Below are 16,264 nucleotides of genomic sequence, written 5' to 3'. Positions count from 1 at the left end.
ACAATGGACTCAAACATAACAACCGTGAAGATGACACAGGACCAGGCATTGTTATGTTCTGTTATACACAGGAACCAACTCGACAGAAACTAACAAAAACAACATGTTAGGAGATAGGACAGAAGAATATTTGAAATATTTGGGGGAAAGTTACATAATAAGATCTTATCTCCAATCACAAAGTTAAGAGAGTTGTGTTTTAATGTTTAAAATATGGGCTTATATGTGTTTCCTTTTAAGGGAACTAGAATTCAGAACATCAGAAATATCTGTGACGCTCTTCCTAGAAAATGCTTCTCTGAGGTATTTCCTTAGAAGAGAGAACTTTGTTGGCTCTCATCATAAAAATCCTGGAGAAGCTTGAAAACTGCAAAGAGAATTGGATAAACAGGAAACAGAGTTCGGTCTGTGGAAAGTTCAGACAAGAAAAGGCATATGAGTGAAATGTGGTTCCCTCTGAAGATTCTTAAAACACAAAGAGGGGGGTGTGGGAGCAATGAAAATAAAAAAAGCTGGCATAGAGATTGATTACTGAGAATGTAGTGTGTCACTGAACTGACTGGGTGTGTTTTGAGTTTCTAGGCTTTATTCCACCTTTTCACATAAGTTCTCCCCTAAAAAGTTGCCTCGCATGAACATTCATTTTCTTGCTACTTAAAACAAGCTCAGAATCGAGTTTATAGTAATTTTCCAGAAGTTATTTAGACTAGGGTAGCAGAGATCGAAAAGAATTTTGAGTTCTAAGGCATTTTAGAAACACCCGAAGAAACAGGATAAGCTTTGACCTTTCCCACCTCTGATTTCTCTTAACAGAATGAGGATAACATTTTTTTCTTTTGCTTTATTTCTTTGACGAAATACATTTCTTTTTCATTGTCTCTCAGTATGAAAGTGTGAAAAGGGCAAGCTTGCTTTCAGTGTATTCTGGGCATGCTGACTTCCTCTCTGTAGCCTCAGAAGAACCTGAGAGGTGACTGGGCTGGTTAGATGACCCGTGAGATTATATTGGGACCAGGAGTGCAACCTCTCTAGCAGAGGCCTGATGGAGATTTCAGAGTAGGCTGAGAAAAAATGCTATATGGCTAACTGGAGAGTTTCCAGAATTGTACTGCTGTTGCTGCTGATACTACCACACACACAACTCAATGGCTCCTTGATCCTGCTGTTGCCGTGTGGCCAGGAGAGCCGTAGGGACTGGTTTCAGTAGCCTTCTGACTTCAGTGCTCACTGATGACTTCACGGCAGCGCCTCCTCTGCACAAGATTGCTTATGTGGGAATATCTGCCTCGGTAGCTCTGATCCCCCAGTTCAAGTTGTTCTGTCTTAGTTACCTAGTGCTGTTGTAACTGAAATACGATAATTCAGTGGCTTTAAAGAACGGAAACTTTTTTTCCTCACAGTTCAGGAAGCTAAAAGTCCAAATCAAGGCCTCAGCGATGTTGCTTCCTCCTTTGTCATAGCCCTAGGCATTCCTTGGTTCCTTGTTGATCTTCACATGGCACCTATCTTCCCGTGTGTGGTGGAGGTGTGTGTGTGTGTGTGTGTGTGTGTGTCCGTCCATGCTGCTCTTTATATAACTCAGAAGTGATTACATCCAGGATTCACTTTGTACTGGTATGACCTCAACTGATTGAGTATATTACATTAGATTGCATTATGGAAGGTAATTACATTAGATAAGATTAGATTGCATCTGCACGTTCAGGAGTTAGGATTCCAGCACGTATATTGGGGTAACACATTTCAGTCGGTAACAGTCTGAGTTCACCTGCTGCACACTTAGTTGACTGAAGCCCTATTCCATTTGCCCATGCTGGATGCCCTGAAAGGCTTTTGTGAGCTCCAAATCATCATGAGAAGAGAAAACCATCTCCTTCAGCTCCTGTAGGAGGGTGGGTCTCAAATGGTTCTCTTGATATTCATCAGCTTATTGGCCTTTCTCCTACATCTTATCAGTCAGAAAACTGAGGAAGTTTCTAAGATTAAACCACCAAGAAGAGCTGAAGGGGCAATCGGGGCTGAAATACAGCCCAGTCCTGCCTGCCCAAATGTGCTCTCTAACATGGTGGTGGGAGTGTTTTTCTTTACACAAAGACACCACGGGGCCCAGCAGCAGCATTGCTAAGGCACAGAGGTATTTGGGGTTTCATGAGACTGAGCACATCTGATTCTACAGCAAAGTTAAGGTATAGACTGCCCAAAACAAGCCTTCCCATCCTCTTTTCCCATCTCATCAGTATACGCCATGGGAAAGGATGACTGCACCATCCTCTTCATCACGTGTTTGCAGATCATACCTCCATTCGCTACTTATCCTGTTCTGTGTGCGGTAAAGTACCCTGATTCTTTTAAAAATTCTTAAGTTACCAAGCTATTAATATTACTGGAATTTTTACACAGTTTCTTGCAAACAGAACATTAATCCTGACCATAAAAAGCACTCCCCTTAGACAACTTCCCCTGGCGATGATGAACCTACTTTTCAGGGTTATCTGAGTTCACTTAAAGAAATTGGAATTGTTAGAGAAAACCTAGTGGTGATAAATGTCCTGTGACCTCCCCCAACCATCCTGTTGAACAGAAGCTGCAACCCTGGGCTGCAATAAAAGATTTTTTACAGGATGGGGCAATGGGTCTGCTGGGCTCTACTCAGGTTATAGTGGTAATTTTGGTAGGATGTGTTTTCATTCTCATTTGATTCTGCAAATTTCTTTATTGTACCCTTAATTTCTTCTATAACCCAGTTGTTTTTGAGAAAGGTGTTGTTCAGTTTCCATGTGTTTGATGTTTTTCCTTGCTTTTTCTGTTATTCATTTCTACTCTTACATCTTTATAGTCAGAAAAGATGCTTTGTAACATGTCAATGTTTTGTATTCTGTTTAAAAAAAAACCCAAACCCAGTGCCATCGAGTCAATTCCAACTCATAGCAACTCTATAGGACAGAGTAAAACTGCCCCATAGAGTTTCCAAGGAGCACCTGGAGGATTCAAACTGTCAACCCTTTGGTTACCAGCCATAGCACTCAACCACTACGCCACCAGGGTTTCCTGGATTCTCTTTAGGCTTGCTTTCTGGCCTAATATGTGGTCTATTCTGGAGACTGTTCCATGCATGTTGGAAAAGAAAGTGTACTTGGCTGCTGTTGGGTGGAGTGTTCTGTATTTGTTTATGAGGAAATTGGTTGATCGTGGCATTTAGATCTTCTGTGTCTTTATTGAGCATCTTCCTGGATGTCCTGTCCTTCAATGAAAGTGGTATATTGAAGTCTCCTACTATTATTGTGGACCTATGTCTCTTTTCAATGCTGTTAGAGTTTGTTTTACATATTTTGGAGCCCTGTCAGGTGGGTAAATATTTATTATGGTTATGTCCTTCTGGTGTATTTACCCTTTAATCATTATATAGTGTCCTTCCTTATCCTTTGTGGTGGATTTTACTTTCCAGTCTATTTTGACAGAAATTCATATTTCCACTCCTGCTGTTTTTAGATTGTTGTTCGCTTGATATACTTTTTTCCCACACTTTGAGTTTTAGTTTGTTTCTGTCTATGGTGGTAATTTTGAATGTGCACTTTTACCCAAAGAAAAGCCTTAATATCAGCAACCACGATGCTACCTTTAGCTTTGCACGGGAAGTTCAGGAAATCCCCCCTGAAGCGGAGGCGAAGAATCTAGTTCTTCCTCTTTGTCAAGCTGGTATTTACTAAGCAACTGAATAAAATCCTACAGTTGTTGTTGTTAGGTGCCATCGAGTCAGTTCCGACTCATAGCAACCCTATGCACAACAGAACGAAACACTGCCCCGTCCTGCGCCATCCTTACAATCGTTGTTATGCTTGAGCTCATTGTTGCAGCCACTGTGTCAATCCACCTCGTTGAGGGTCTTCGTCTTTTCCGCTGACCCTGTACTCTGCCAAGCATGATGTCCTTCTACAGGGACTGATCCCTCCTGACGACATGTCCAAAGTATGTAAGACGCAGTCTCGCCATCCTTGCCTCTAAGGAGCATTCTAGCTGTACTTCTTCTAAGACAGATTTGTTCATTCTTTTGGCAGTCCATAGTATATTCAATATTCTTCACCAACACCACAATTCAAAAGCGTCAACTCTTCTTCAGTCTTCCTTATTCATTGTCCAGCTTTCACATGCATATGATGCGATTGAAAATACCATGGCTTGGGTCAGGCGCACCTTAGTCTTCAAGGTGACATCTTTGCTCTTCAGCACTTTGAAGAGGTCCTTTGCAGCAGATTTATCTAATGCAATGGGTCTTTTGATTTCTTGACTGCTGCTTCCCCGGCTGTTGATTGTGGATCCAAGTAGAATGAAATCCTTGACAACTTCAATCTTTTCTCCGTTTATCATGATGTTGCTCATTGGTCCAGTTGTAAGGATTTTTGTTTTCTTTATGTTGAGGTGTAATCCATACTGAAGGCTGTGGTCTTTGATCTTCATTAGTAAGTGCTTCAAGTCCTCTTCACTTTCAGGAAGCAAGGTTGTGTCATCTGCATAACGCAGGTTGTTAATGAGTCTTCCTCCAATCTTGATGCCCTGTTCTTCTTCATATAGTCCAGCTTCTTGGATTATTTGCTCAGCATACAGATTGAAGAGGTATGGTGAAATGATACAACCCTGATGCACACCTTTCCTGACTTTAAACCAATCAGTATCCCCTTGTTCTGTCCGAACAACTGCCTCTTGATCTATGTAAAGGTTCCTCATGAGCACAATTAAGTGTTCTGGAATTCTCATTCTTTGCAGTGTTATCCATAGTTTGTTATGATCCGCACAGTCAAATACCTTTGCATAATCAATAAAACACATGTAAACATCCTTCTGGTATTCTCTGCTTCCAGCCAGGATCCATCTGACATCAGCAATGATATCCCTGGTTCCATGTCCTCTTCTGCCTGAATTTCTGGCAGTTTCCTGCCCATATACTGCTACAGCCGTGTCTGAATGATCTTCAGCAGAATTTTGCTTGTGTGTGATATTAATGATATCGTTCTATAATTTCCACATTTGGTTGAATCACCTTTCTTGGGAATAGGCATAAATATGGATCTCTTCCAATCACTTGGCCAGGGACCTCTCTTCCATATTTCTTGGCACAGATGAGTGAGCACCTCCAGCACTGCATCTGTTTGTTGAAACATCTCAATTGATATTCCATCAATTCCTGGAGCCTTGTTTTTTGCCAATGCCTTCAGAGCAGCTTGGACTTCTTCCTTCAGTACTATCAGTTCCTGATTATATGCCACCTCTTGAAATGGTTGAATATCAACTAATTCTTTTTGGTATAATGACTCTGTGTATTCCTTCCATCTTCTTTTGATACTTCCTGCATCATTTAATATTTTCCCCATGGAATCCTTCACTATTGCAACTCGAGGCTTGAATTTTTTCTTCAGTTCTTTCAGCTTGAGAAACGCCAAGCGTGTTCTTCCTTTTTGGTTTTCCATCTCCAGCTCTTTGCACATGTCATTATAATACTTTACTTTGTCTTCTCGAGAGGCCCTTTGAAATCTTCTGTTCAGTTCTTTTACTTCATGAATTCTTCCTTTTGCTTTAGCTGCTCCACACTCAAGAGCAAGTTTCAGAGTCTCCTCTGACATCCACCTTGGTCTTTTCTTTCTTTCCTGTCTTTTCAGTGACCTCCTGCTTTCCTCATGGATGATGTCCTTGATGTCATTTCACAACTCGTCTGGTCTTCCGTCACTAGTGTTCCATGAGTCAGATCTATTCTTGAGATTGTCTCTAAATTCAGGTGGGATATACTCAAGGTCATATTTTGGCTCTCGTGGACTTGCTCTGATTTTCTTCAGTTTCAGCTTGAACTTGCATATGAGCAATTGATGGTCTGTTCCACAGTTGGCCCCTGGCCTTGTTCTGACTGACGATATTGAGCTTTTCCATCATCTCTTTCCACAGATGTAGTCAATTTGATTTCTGTGTGTTCCATCTGGCGAAGTCCATGTGTATAGTCGCCGTTTATGTTGGTGAAAGAAGGTATTTGCAATGAAGAAGTCATTGGTCTTGCGAAATTCTATCATTCGATCTCCAGCATTGTTTCTATCACCAAGGCCGTATTTTCCAACTACTGATTCCTTCATCTTTGTTTCCAACTTTCACATTCCAATTGCCAGTAATTATCAATGCACCTTGATTGCATGTTCAATCAATTTCAGACTGTAGCAGCTGATAAAAATCTTCTATTTCTTCACCTTTGGCCCTAATGGTTGGTGCATAAATTTGAATAATAGTCGTATTAACTGGTCTTCCTTGTAGGCGTATGGATATTATCCTATCACTGACAGCGTTGGACTTCAGGATAGATCTTGAAGCATTCTTTTTGACGATGACTGCAACACCATTCCTCTTCAAGTTGTCATTCCCAGCATAGTAGACTATATGATTGTCCTATTCAAAATGGCCAATACCAGTCCATTTCAGCTCATTAATGCCTAGGATATCGATGTTTATGTGTTCCATTTCATTTTTGATGATTTCCAATTTTCCTAGATTCATACTTTATACATTCCAGGTTCCGATTATTAATGGATGTTTGCGGCTGTTTCTTCTCATTTTGAGTCATGCGACATCAGCAAATGAAGGTCTCGAAAGCTTTATTCCATCCACATCATTAACGTCGACTCTACTTTGAGGAGGCAGCTCTTCCCCAGTCATCTTTTGAGTGCCTTACAACCTCGGGGGCTCATCTTCCAGCACTATATCAGACAATGTTCCGCTGCTGTTCATAAGGTTTTCACTGGCTAATGCTTTTCAGAAGTAGACTGCCGGGTCCTTCTTCCTAGTCTGTCTTAGTCTGAACGCTCAGCTGAAACCTGTCCTCCATGGGTGACCCTGCTGGCATCTGAATACCAGTGGCATAGCTTCCAGCATCACAACACACAAGCCCCCGCAGTACGACAAGCTGACAGACACATGGGGGAAACCCTACAGAGGGTACAGAGAAGTGAAGACTTATTTCCTCCCATTAAAAAGGTTATTCTCTAGCTGAGCAGGTGACATGTGTACCCCAGAACACCACAGTAAACATCTGTGACTGGCAACTGCATTTGGCACTGGGAACCATAGCTCCTGGTCATTGCTGAGACATTTCCCATCCCATCTGCTTCTGAACTGTGAGGAGAACGCATCTGTGGAGCTGGATGGAAGGCTAAGGGCATAGTTGGGAAATGGGAAGTGTAAAGGTAGAACAGAGCATGTCTGTGACTGAGTTTTTAGAAACAAATTAACAAGATGTGATCCTCTCCATTCTCAATAATCTGCAACACCAAAGCTTCTGCACAGCACAGCTTTGAAAATGGAGATTGGCACTGGTCAGCTCAAGCCTGGAGCTGACTTGTTTCTCTGAGTTCTGAACTGAGATTTGTAAATTTTCAAGGCACATTTGTAACAAAAGTGGGCAGGGCTTCCTACCTGACTGGTAAAACAGGGTGACTAAATGTTATAAGGATTCTTAGAAAGAATAATAGCTCACATTTATACATAGGAACCACGTGGCAGAAGCCATGATAAGTATTCAGCATTAACTCTTATTCTTCACAAAAACTGTCAGAGAGATGCTATTTCTGTTTTGAAGACGGGAAAACAGGCATAGAGAGGTAATCTGTGTGCCAAGGTCACACAGCTAGTGAGAGACTGAAATGGAATTTTAACCCAAGATAGCTGTCTACTGCTGCCATAACAGAAATACCACAAGTGGATGGCTTAAAAAAAGAGAGTTTATTCTCTCACAGTACAGTAGGCTAGAAGTCCAAATTCAGAGCGCCAGCTCCATGGGAAGGCTTTCTCTCTTTGTGGGCTCTAGAGGAAGGTCCTTGTCATCAGTCTTCCCTTGGCCTGAGAGCATCTCAGCACAGGAACCTCAGGCCCAAAGGGCGCACTCTGTTCCTGGCACTGCTTTCTTGGTGGTATGACGTCCCCATGTCTCACTGCGCATTTCTCTCTTTTATGTCTCAAAAGAGATTGGCTCAAGACACTATCTAATCTTGTAGATATCATCGATATAAATGTCGCTAATCCATATTATTACATCATAATGATAGGATTTACAACACATAGGGAAATCACGTCAGGTGATAAAATGGTAGACAGTCATACAATACTGGGAATCTTGACCTAACCAAGTCGACAGATATTTTGGGGGGACACAATTCAATCCATGACAGTAATAGACTCTAAAAGGAACTCTAGTGGCGCAATGGTTAAACTGCTTAGCTGCTAACTGAAAGGTTGGCGGGTTGAACTCACCAGCCACTCTGCTGGAGAAAAGACCTGGCAATCTGTTCCCGTAAAGGTTACAGCTTAGGAAACCCTATAGCGCAGTTCTACTCTGTCCTATAGGGTTGCTATGAGTTGAATTGATTTGACAGTACTCAACAATTGGACTCCAAAAACCATTGACTTAACATATATGCCTTCTTAAATGATTACATTAAACTATTTACTTGAGAAAGCAGCCTTCTCCTGGATGTAGAGCCTTAATTTGTAGCTAAAGTCTCTCCTGCTGCCAGCTATCTTGGGTAGTTAGTATCCCTATCAGGCTGCCTCTTACCCCAGAATTATGTCTGATGTCTGAATTATCTAGTTCCCAGACTGGATGCTTTAACTTCTTTTGCTTTTTGTGTACCCCCTCCCTGGGGCTAAAACTGTGCCCTGAGCCCCTGTTAGGGATTGTGGCTCTGCTACTTATGGACAGGCCTCCTGTGTGAGGACCTGACACCCCACCAGGAATCCACATCACCGTAAAGAACTAAGAGATACCTATTTGTCTCAAAATCAGATACTGACTATTGTGTTGTGGAGCTCTGTCCAATGCTCTGTGCTTTCTGTGTCAGCCAACCCAGCTGTCAGGGCCTCTTCTACCTCATCAAGTACATGGATCTGGAATTGTAGCTGTTGTATATGTAGTAATGGTACTCCAAGTACTAGCATCTGGCTACTTCATGTCTTCTGTGGCCACACCTGCACATCTACTGAATGAAATATGAATTTATTGTAAATGACATTGTTCACATCATACTATAAAAATGGCGTGCCGGGGGCGTCTGACCTCCTCGTCTGACTTTACAAGGAGGAAGGAAAATCAAGATCAACAGCCCAAGTCTGATTCCTAAGGGGAGAAGGTCAGACATACCTCTTCTATTAAGTTTTTAACAATTCTGACACCAACCTTCCCTCCCATGGCACACTCTCCTTCTCTGCTGATTTGATAATTTGTTGCAATGGCTATGCAGAACTCCCAGTTAAGGGGCTTATTAGGCAAGGAACAGGTTATAATTCAGGGTAGAGTTCTTCCATCAGAACAGCCTCTTCTCAGCCGTGCTGCAGGCAGGTCTCTTTCTGGCCCCTCGGCCCCTCAGCTTGGCCTCTGCCCTACTCAGGCAAGTGTTACACAGCTCTTTTAGCTCAGCCGATAAGTACGCAGAGGCACCCCCACTCCACCGGTAAGCCTCGGGCCAAAGGCACTCAGCTCTAACTCTGTGGGTTGTGGGTCAGTAAACCTAGTTCCACCATGTGCCCAGAGGTGCTCTACTACACCAGCAAGCCTCCTGCCCAAAGGTACTCAGCTTTCTTTTTCCGTGGGCCACCGTGTGGTCTCTGGGTTCTGCTACTTCTGTTTCTATGCTGCCACTTCTTGCTGTCTCCAGTGTTACAGCTCTCACTCTCTCTAGGCCTCCTGGTTCTAGGAGCTTCTCAGCACAGGCATTCCAAGTCCAAAGGATGCGCACCACCCTGCATCTTCTTTCTTGGTGGTGGGGAGATCCTCCCTTCCTACCTCTGGGATGGCTCATTTAAGCCTAGTGGGGTGGCAAAACTGACTAATCCTTTCATTAGGGTTCCATACACCTTATTTGCATGGTCCCATCCCCACAAGGTTGGCAGGCACCTTATTTACATTCTTAGCAAGCTATCCAATCCCCTTGGGGGGCCACAAGCACTTTATTTGCATAGTTCCGCCCAGTCATTTGGTACGAGTTACGAAGACAATGGCTAGAAAAGGCCATATTAAATAACTTACTTCACCAGATATAGTTAGAGATATATACTCACATGCATACATAATTTTTAATAATGTGTGTAAATGAATTTTTTTTTGCTTGAAGTGAAAGTTTACACATCACATCAGTCTCTAATACAAAAATTTATATACACCTTGCTATATATTCCTAGTTCCTCTCCCCCTAACGAGAGAACACACTCCTTCTCTCCACCCTCTATTTTTGTGTCCATTCAGGGAGCTTCTGACCCCGTCTGCCTTCTTATCTCTCCAGCAGACAGGGGCTGCGTACATAGCCTCATGTCTACTTGATCCAAGAAGTTCACTCCTCACCGGTATCATTTTCTACTCCAGTAAAATCTGTCTGAAGAGTTGGCTTTGGCAATGATTCCTGTTTGGGGCTAACAGAAGGTCTGGGGACCATGACCTTCCAGATCCTTCTAGTCTCAGTCAGACCACTAAGTTTCGTGTCTTTATGAGAATTTGAGGTCTGCATCCCACTGCTCTCTTGCTCCCTCGGGGGTTCTCTGTTGTGTACCCTGTCAGGGCAGTTATCGGTTGTAGCCAAGCACCATCTAGTTCTTCTGGTCTCAGGCTGATGTAGTCTCTGGTTTATGTGGCCCTTTCTGTGTCTTGGGCTCATAATTACCTTCTGTCTTTGGTGTTCTTCATTCTCCTTTGCTCCAGGTGGGTTGAGACCTATTGATGCATCTTAGGTGGCCACTTGCTAGCGTTTAAGACCCCAGACGCCATTCTCCAAAATGGGATGCAGAATGTTTTCTTAATAATTTTATTATGCAAATTGACCTAGATGTTCCCTGAAATCCTGGTCCCCAAGCCCCTGCCCCTGCTATGCTGTCCTTCAAAGCATCCAGTTTATTCAGGAAACTTCTTTGCTTTTGGTTTAGTCCAGTTGTGCTGACCTCTCCTGTATTGTGTGTTGTCTTTCCTTTCAACTAGAACAGTTCTTGTCTGCTATCTAATCAGTGAATCCCTCCCTCTCTCCCCACTCTCGTAACCATCAAATATTTTCTTCTCTATTTAAACTATTTCTCAAGTTCTTATAATAGTAAGAAAAAAAAAAAAAAAACCTGTTGCCATCGAGTCAATCCTGACTCATAGTGACCCTATAGGACAGAGGTAGAACTGCCCCATAGGGTTTCCAAGAAGCTGCTGGCAGATTTGAACTGCTGACCTTTTAGTTAGCAGCCTGAGCCTTAGCTCATACAATATTTATCCTTTTGCAACTAATTTCACTCAGCATGATGCCTTCCAGATTCCTCCGTGTTATGAAATGCTTCAAGGACTCATCACTGTTCTTTATCTACGTGTATAGTATTTCACTGTGTGAATAAAAAAAAAAACTAATTGTAGCATAATTTATCCATTCATCCATTGATGGGCACCTTGGTTGCTTCCATCTTTTTGCTATTGTAAACAATGCTGCAATGAACATGCGTGTGCATATATCTTTTCGTATAAAGGCTCTTATTTCTCTAGGATATATTCCAAGGAGTAGGACTGCTGGATCGTGTGGTAGTTCTATTTCTAGCTTAGGAAGCACCAAATCAATTTCCAAAGTGGTTGTATCATTTGACATTCCCACCAGCAGTGTATGTGTTCCAATCTCTCCACAGCCTCTTCAACAGTACATGAATTTAACTATGAATTTCATTTCAGAATAAGAGTGCTAAGAAATATCTGTGATGAAAAACAGGCATTGGTTCTTACAGTTGAGTCCACTGGTGTGGTGAAAAGAGCAAAGGCTTTACAAAGGTCTCAGTTCAGGTTCTGGTTCAAGGTGAAGAATTTGTGTTTGGGAGCAAGTTACTCAACTTCCTGATCCTCAAGTTCTTTATCTACAAAATGGGGATAGTGATTAGAACCTAATCCACAGTTGTTGTGAACGTTAAATGTTAGTGCATGCAAAGTGTTTCTTCTCCGCACACAATAAATGCAAAAACTGCTAGTTTTTATGACCATTATTAAGGGAATATAGATCTCATAAGGTTGTATTAAGGAAAGGGAGCAAGTTACTCAACTTCCTGATCCTCAAGTTCTTTATCTACAAAATGGGGATAGTGACTAGAACCTAATCCAAGTTGTTGTGAACGTTAAATGTTAGTGCATGCAAAGTGTTTCTTCTCCGCACATTATAAATGCAAAAACTGCTAGTTTTTATGACCATTATTAAGGGGATATCGATCTCATAAGGTTGTATTAAGGAAGATACTATACATAAACTGGCTAACAGTAGATATCTAATAAGTGTAACATTTCACTGAATACAAAATGTACCATTATTTTTAGGAACAAGTTATCCCCAAGAAAGAAAAATGCTGCCACTTATACTATTGGTATCCATACAAAAGCAGATACCAATTTCAGAGGTGTTAAAATGTGAAACATTCCATGCTAGAATCAAAAAAAATAATTTCTCCCTTTCTCTTTCCCACTATTTTACAACTTGAAAACCGGTGAGTTTATAAGGAGCTCTGGTGGTGCAGTGGTTAAGTGCTGGGGTGCTAACCGAAAGGTCAGCTTTAAACCCACCAGCTGTTCCGTGGGAGAAAGATGTGGAAGTCTGCTTTCCTAAAGATTACCACCATGGTAACTCTATGGCGTAGTTCTACTGACCTATAGGACCATTGAGTTGGAACAGATTCAACAGCAATGGGTAACGAGTTCATACTGACCAGAACCTGGAATTCTCCCTTCCTGTTCTTTTACCTCATATCAAGATCCTAGAGTCTCCTACTTGGCTACAATGGGTTAACCTTAAGAACTGCTTCATGTACAACTTTTATACTCTATCACTGACTCTCCTTTAGTTCTTCCATCACTGCATGAATTCAACTGCTCAGCATCCTATTCTTATTACAGAAGGTACGTAAATAGTAAAAACAAAAACTTCCTAGTTACATAAGGCCTTCAACCTAGTACTTAGGGTCAGTACCATTTACTGCTGCATGATATTCCCTTAGAATTCATGGCATTGTGGTCTGACTAGGCATCTCCTGGTCAATAGCTGTTGCCATTGCCTTCGAGTCAGCTCCGACTCATGGCAACCTTACATATAGCAGAACAAACCACTGCCTGGTCCTACTCTACCGTCATGATCATTGATATGTTGGAGTCCATTGCTGTGGCTCATGTCAATCCATCCCACTGAGGGTTTCCCTCGTTTTCGCTCTCTACTTTATCAAAAATGATGTCCTTTTGTAGCAACTGGTCTTTCCTAACAATGTGTCCAAAGTAAGCAAGATGAAGTCTCCCTTCTAAGCTAAGGGACTAAAAACGTCTGGGAAAAAATTCATAAACTCAAAATAAGAAATGGCAGATTTTTCTGGGAAAAATCTCATATAATGTCAAAGGTGGTAGAAAGGTCAAAGAGAATGAAGGCTGGAGAACAGACAACTGTCCCACAAAACCATTCCCCAGGTGATCTCACCAAAATGTTCAGGGGTACTTTTCCTCATCCTCACCAAGCAGATACGAGCCTGCTAATATAGCTGTTCTGTTTTTTGGATAAACTAAACAAACATAATTTCAGAAAATAATCACAAAGCAGAAATTGAACACTCAAAAGTTTTGGTGACTCAGTTTACTTCACTTAGCACATTCAATGGACATCAACTGGAGTGCTTAAAAGTCAGCTCAATTAGGACCCTCTTCAGTCCTTCATCAATTATTTCAAGCGTTCTAGTCTCAAATACATTCCTTTCTTCTATAAACTTCTGAAAGAGATGAACACCTCCACCTACACCAAAATAATGTGCTTTGCTGGCCAAAAGCACTCGTCCATTTCTATCCAGTAGTCTAAGGAATGTTTCGTGCAAAGTGCTGTAATAATCTGGATTGTAAATGGTTTCTGAAGTGAGAATAAGATCATACTTTACAAAGAATTTTTCACTGCGTAGTACAAGTTCACAAAATTCAGACCACTCCCCAGAAAAGAACCGGTATTTAAATGGTTGTTGTGCTTGTTTTGATGTCCTGACTCTTTTCACAGCTGGTTCATTTATACCATTTTCTTCTACCAAAGTGGAGTTAGCCACTACATTAGGTAAGGTTACTTCATCAATCACCAAGCTGTTGTAATCCTGAAAATGAATTTCTTTGGCCCCTCCTTTAAATGCAATTATACCCAACAACCCTGAACCACAGCCGAGATCCAAGACTTTTTTCCCAGCAAAGTCCACTCTGGCCTTCGTGAAATAAGCCAGCAGATCGAAGGTACATTCCCAGATTTTTAAGCCTCCTTCATAAACACCTGTAATCAGATCAGAGTGAGAAGAAAAGCTTTTCGAAACTATGTTTTCTCCAGGGAAGTTTTTTTCCAACAAGGTGGTTTTCACTATTGATACACTAATATGCTGGAGACCTGGTAAAGTTCCCACAACTTTATTTTCGAGTACTTTCTTTAAATCTTGAGGCATAGCATGCTCTTTGGCAACTCTCAAGCCAGGCTGTTTTTTGTGTGGCTCCAAGGTATCTGCACTGTTAGCTGCTCTGAGCGGGTTGTCTCTGTCTTCAGAGGGAGCTGCATTTCCCACTGACTTGTGTTCCCAGAAGTCATCCTGAGGCAAGTTGAATTGTTCTGTAGAACATTTTCTGTACCCCCATTGTCCTTTTTGACTCTCTGAGACTGATGACTCTTTTGAGGAACCCAGGGTCAAATCTTCATCTCCAAAAGGTGTTAATTCATTTCCCAAATGGTCTTCTACAGTGAAATTAAACTGAAAGGTCATCCTCTCATTCACTACACACACGCCTTAAATTCAGTGGAGGATCCTTCAACTTCTGGAGAATCTGATGATACACACAAACCTACCTTAACTATTCAACTGGTTTTGTTGGGGTCAATTTCTCATTAGATACTTCTACACAGACACAAATATTTAGAGATGTTTTCAAATGCACTTTTAGAGATCTTTGTTCTTTCACTTAGGTTCTGGAGGAAAAAAGAAATGAAATGATTATTAAAGCAAAATGTCACATTTCTCTAGAATGTAATATTAAACAGCTGCCTTTTCTACAGAAGCTGAGGGTGGAGAGAGAGACGGAGATTAAAAAAACAAACAAACAAAACAGCAGCAGCAACCACAATTTCGCCAAATTACATAAAGTCCAAGATTTTTGGACAGGAAATGGCAAACCTAGCTACTTGGTGTCTTTCAACTGTCTTGACCACCCCTAAACATACCAAAAAACCCCAAAACAAAACAAAATCTATTATCCTATGGTCAATTTTGACTCATAGCACCCTAAACAGTCATCCCTTAAACTGCCAGAATTTCTTCACTTCAGTCAGTTACTGCCTCACATAACAAAAATTGAGTCTTCATTTTGTTAACATCTCTTTCAAAACATACACAGGTATGCTCTGGTGTGTGTACATTCACCCAAATGACTTAGTCCTAAGCCATGGGAGTGGGAAAATTTGGGGGCAATTAACCTGACCCGTTGTCGAGTGGATAGCAACCCTAGAGGACACAAGGGAACTGCCCCACGGGGTTTCCAATGAAGGCCTGGTGGATTCGAACTGCTAGCCTTTTGATCAGCAGCTGAGCTCTTAACCACTATACCACCAGGGCTATTTAAAGATTAATTGGGTGGTAAAAAACCTGTTGCTCTCCAGCCGACTCCAACTCGTAGTGACTCCATGTGTTACCGAGTAGAACTCAGCTCCACAGGGTTTTCTTGGCCATAATCTTTAAGAAAGGAGATTGCCAGGCCTTTCCTCCATGGCACTGCTTGGGGGTTCGAACTCCTACCTTCAATTAGTAGTCTAGGGCACACCGTTTGCACCACCCAACAACAACTTAATTTGGAGGGGCCTTGAGAATCTCTGTACCTGCACTATGCTAAACAATACCTACTTCAGTGTTCACAGTGCCAGCAGATGGGATGCTTATTCCCATTACGGAACTATGTAGACCCATGACACGGTGACCTGGCAGGAGCGCCATGTTTCTCTAGCCCACTGCACTGCGGGGCTGGAGTCATATCCGGTTGCAGATCCCAGTTAAACCCCATCCCAAGTAGACAATCTCAAAACCCCATGGAACTGAGGGCAGCAAATCTGTGGCTCCAGACCTCACCTCCACAAAGCGTCCTACCTACATGAGACGTTCGTTCACAGGGACGCAGACCTGGGGACGCTCCCTGGCCGCGCTGAGAACCGCGGCGTCACGCCGCCTCCTAAGACTGAGAGCGCGCACCAGTGCGCGGAGT

General features: G+C 42.1%; 1 protein-coding gene across 3 annotated transcripts; it reads right to left on the bottom strand.

The window, feature by feature from the left end:
• Nucleotides 1–11,125: 11,125 nt before the first annotated feature.
• Nucleotides 11,126–16,256, bottom strand: METTL18 (methyltransferase 18, RPL3 N3(tau)-histidine). Of its 3 annotated transcripts, none has more exons than XM_003415056.4 (2): nt 16,150–16,256; nt 11,126–14,981 (listed from the first exon to the last, which is right to left on the bottom strand). In XM_003415056.4, exon 2 carries the CDS (start codon nt 14,776–14,778, stop codon nt 13,660–13,662), a length of 1,119 nt encoding a protein of 372 aa, XP_003415104.1. In that variant the 5' UTR covers nt 14,779–14,981; nt 16,150–16,256; the 3' UTR covers nt 11,126–13,659. The 3 variants fall into 3 exon arrangements, with proteins under 3 accessions (XP_003415104.1, XP_010593278.1, XP_010593276.1); XM_010594976.3 differs by having other exon boundaries at nt 16,154–16,246; XM_010594974.3 differs by having other exon boundaries at nt 16,132–16,244.
• Nucleotides 16,257–16,264: the final 8 nt, after the last annotated feature.

This window comes from Loxodonta africana, chromosome 3, assembly GCF_030014295.1.
Source record: "Loxodonta africana isolate mLoxAfr1 chromosome 3, mLoxAfr1.hap2, whole genome shotgun sequence".
NCBI classification, from domain to species: domain Eukaryota; kingdom Metazoa; phylum Chordata; class Mammalia; order Proboscidea; family Elephantidae; genus Loxodonta; species Loxodonta africana.
This window is presented reverse-complemented; position numbering and strand designations above follow the sequence as displayed.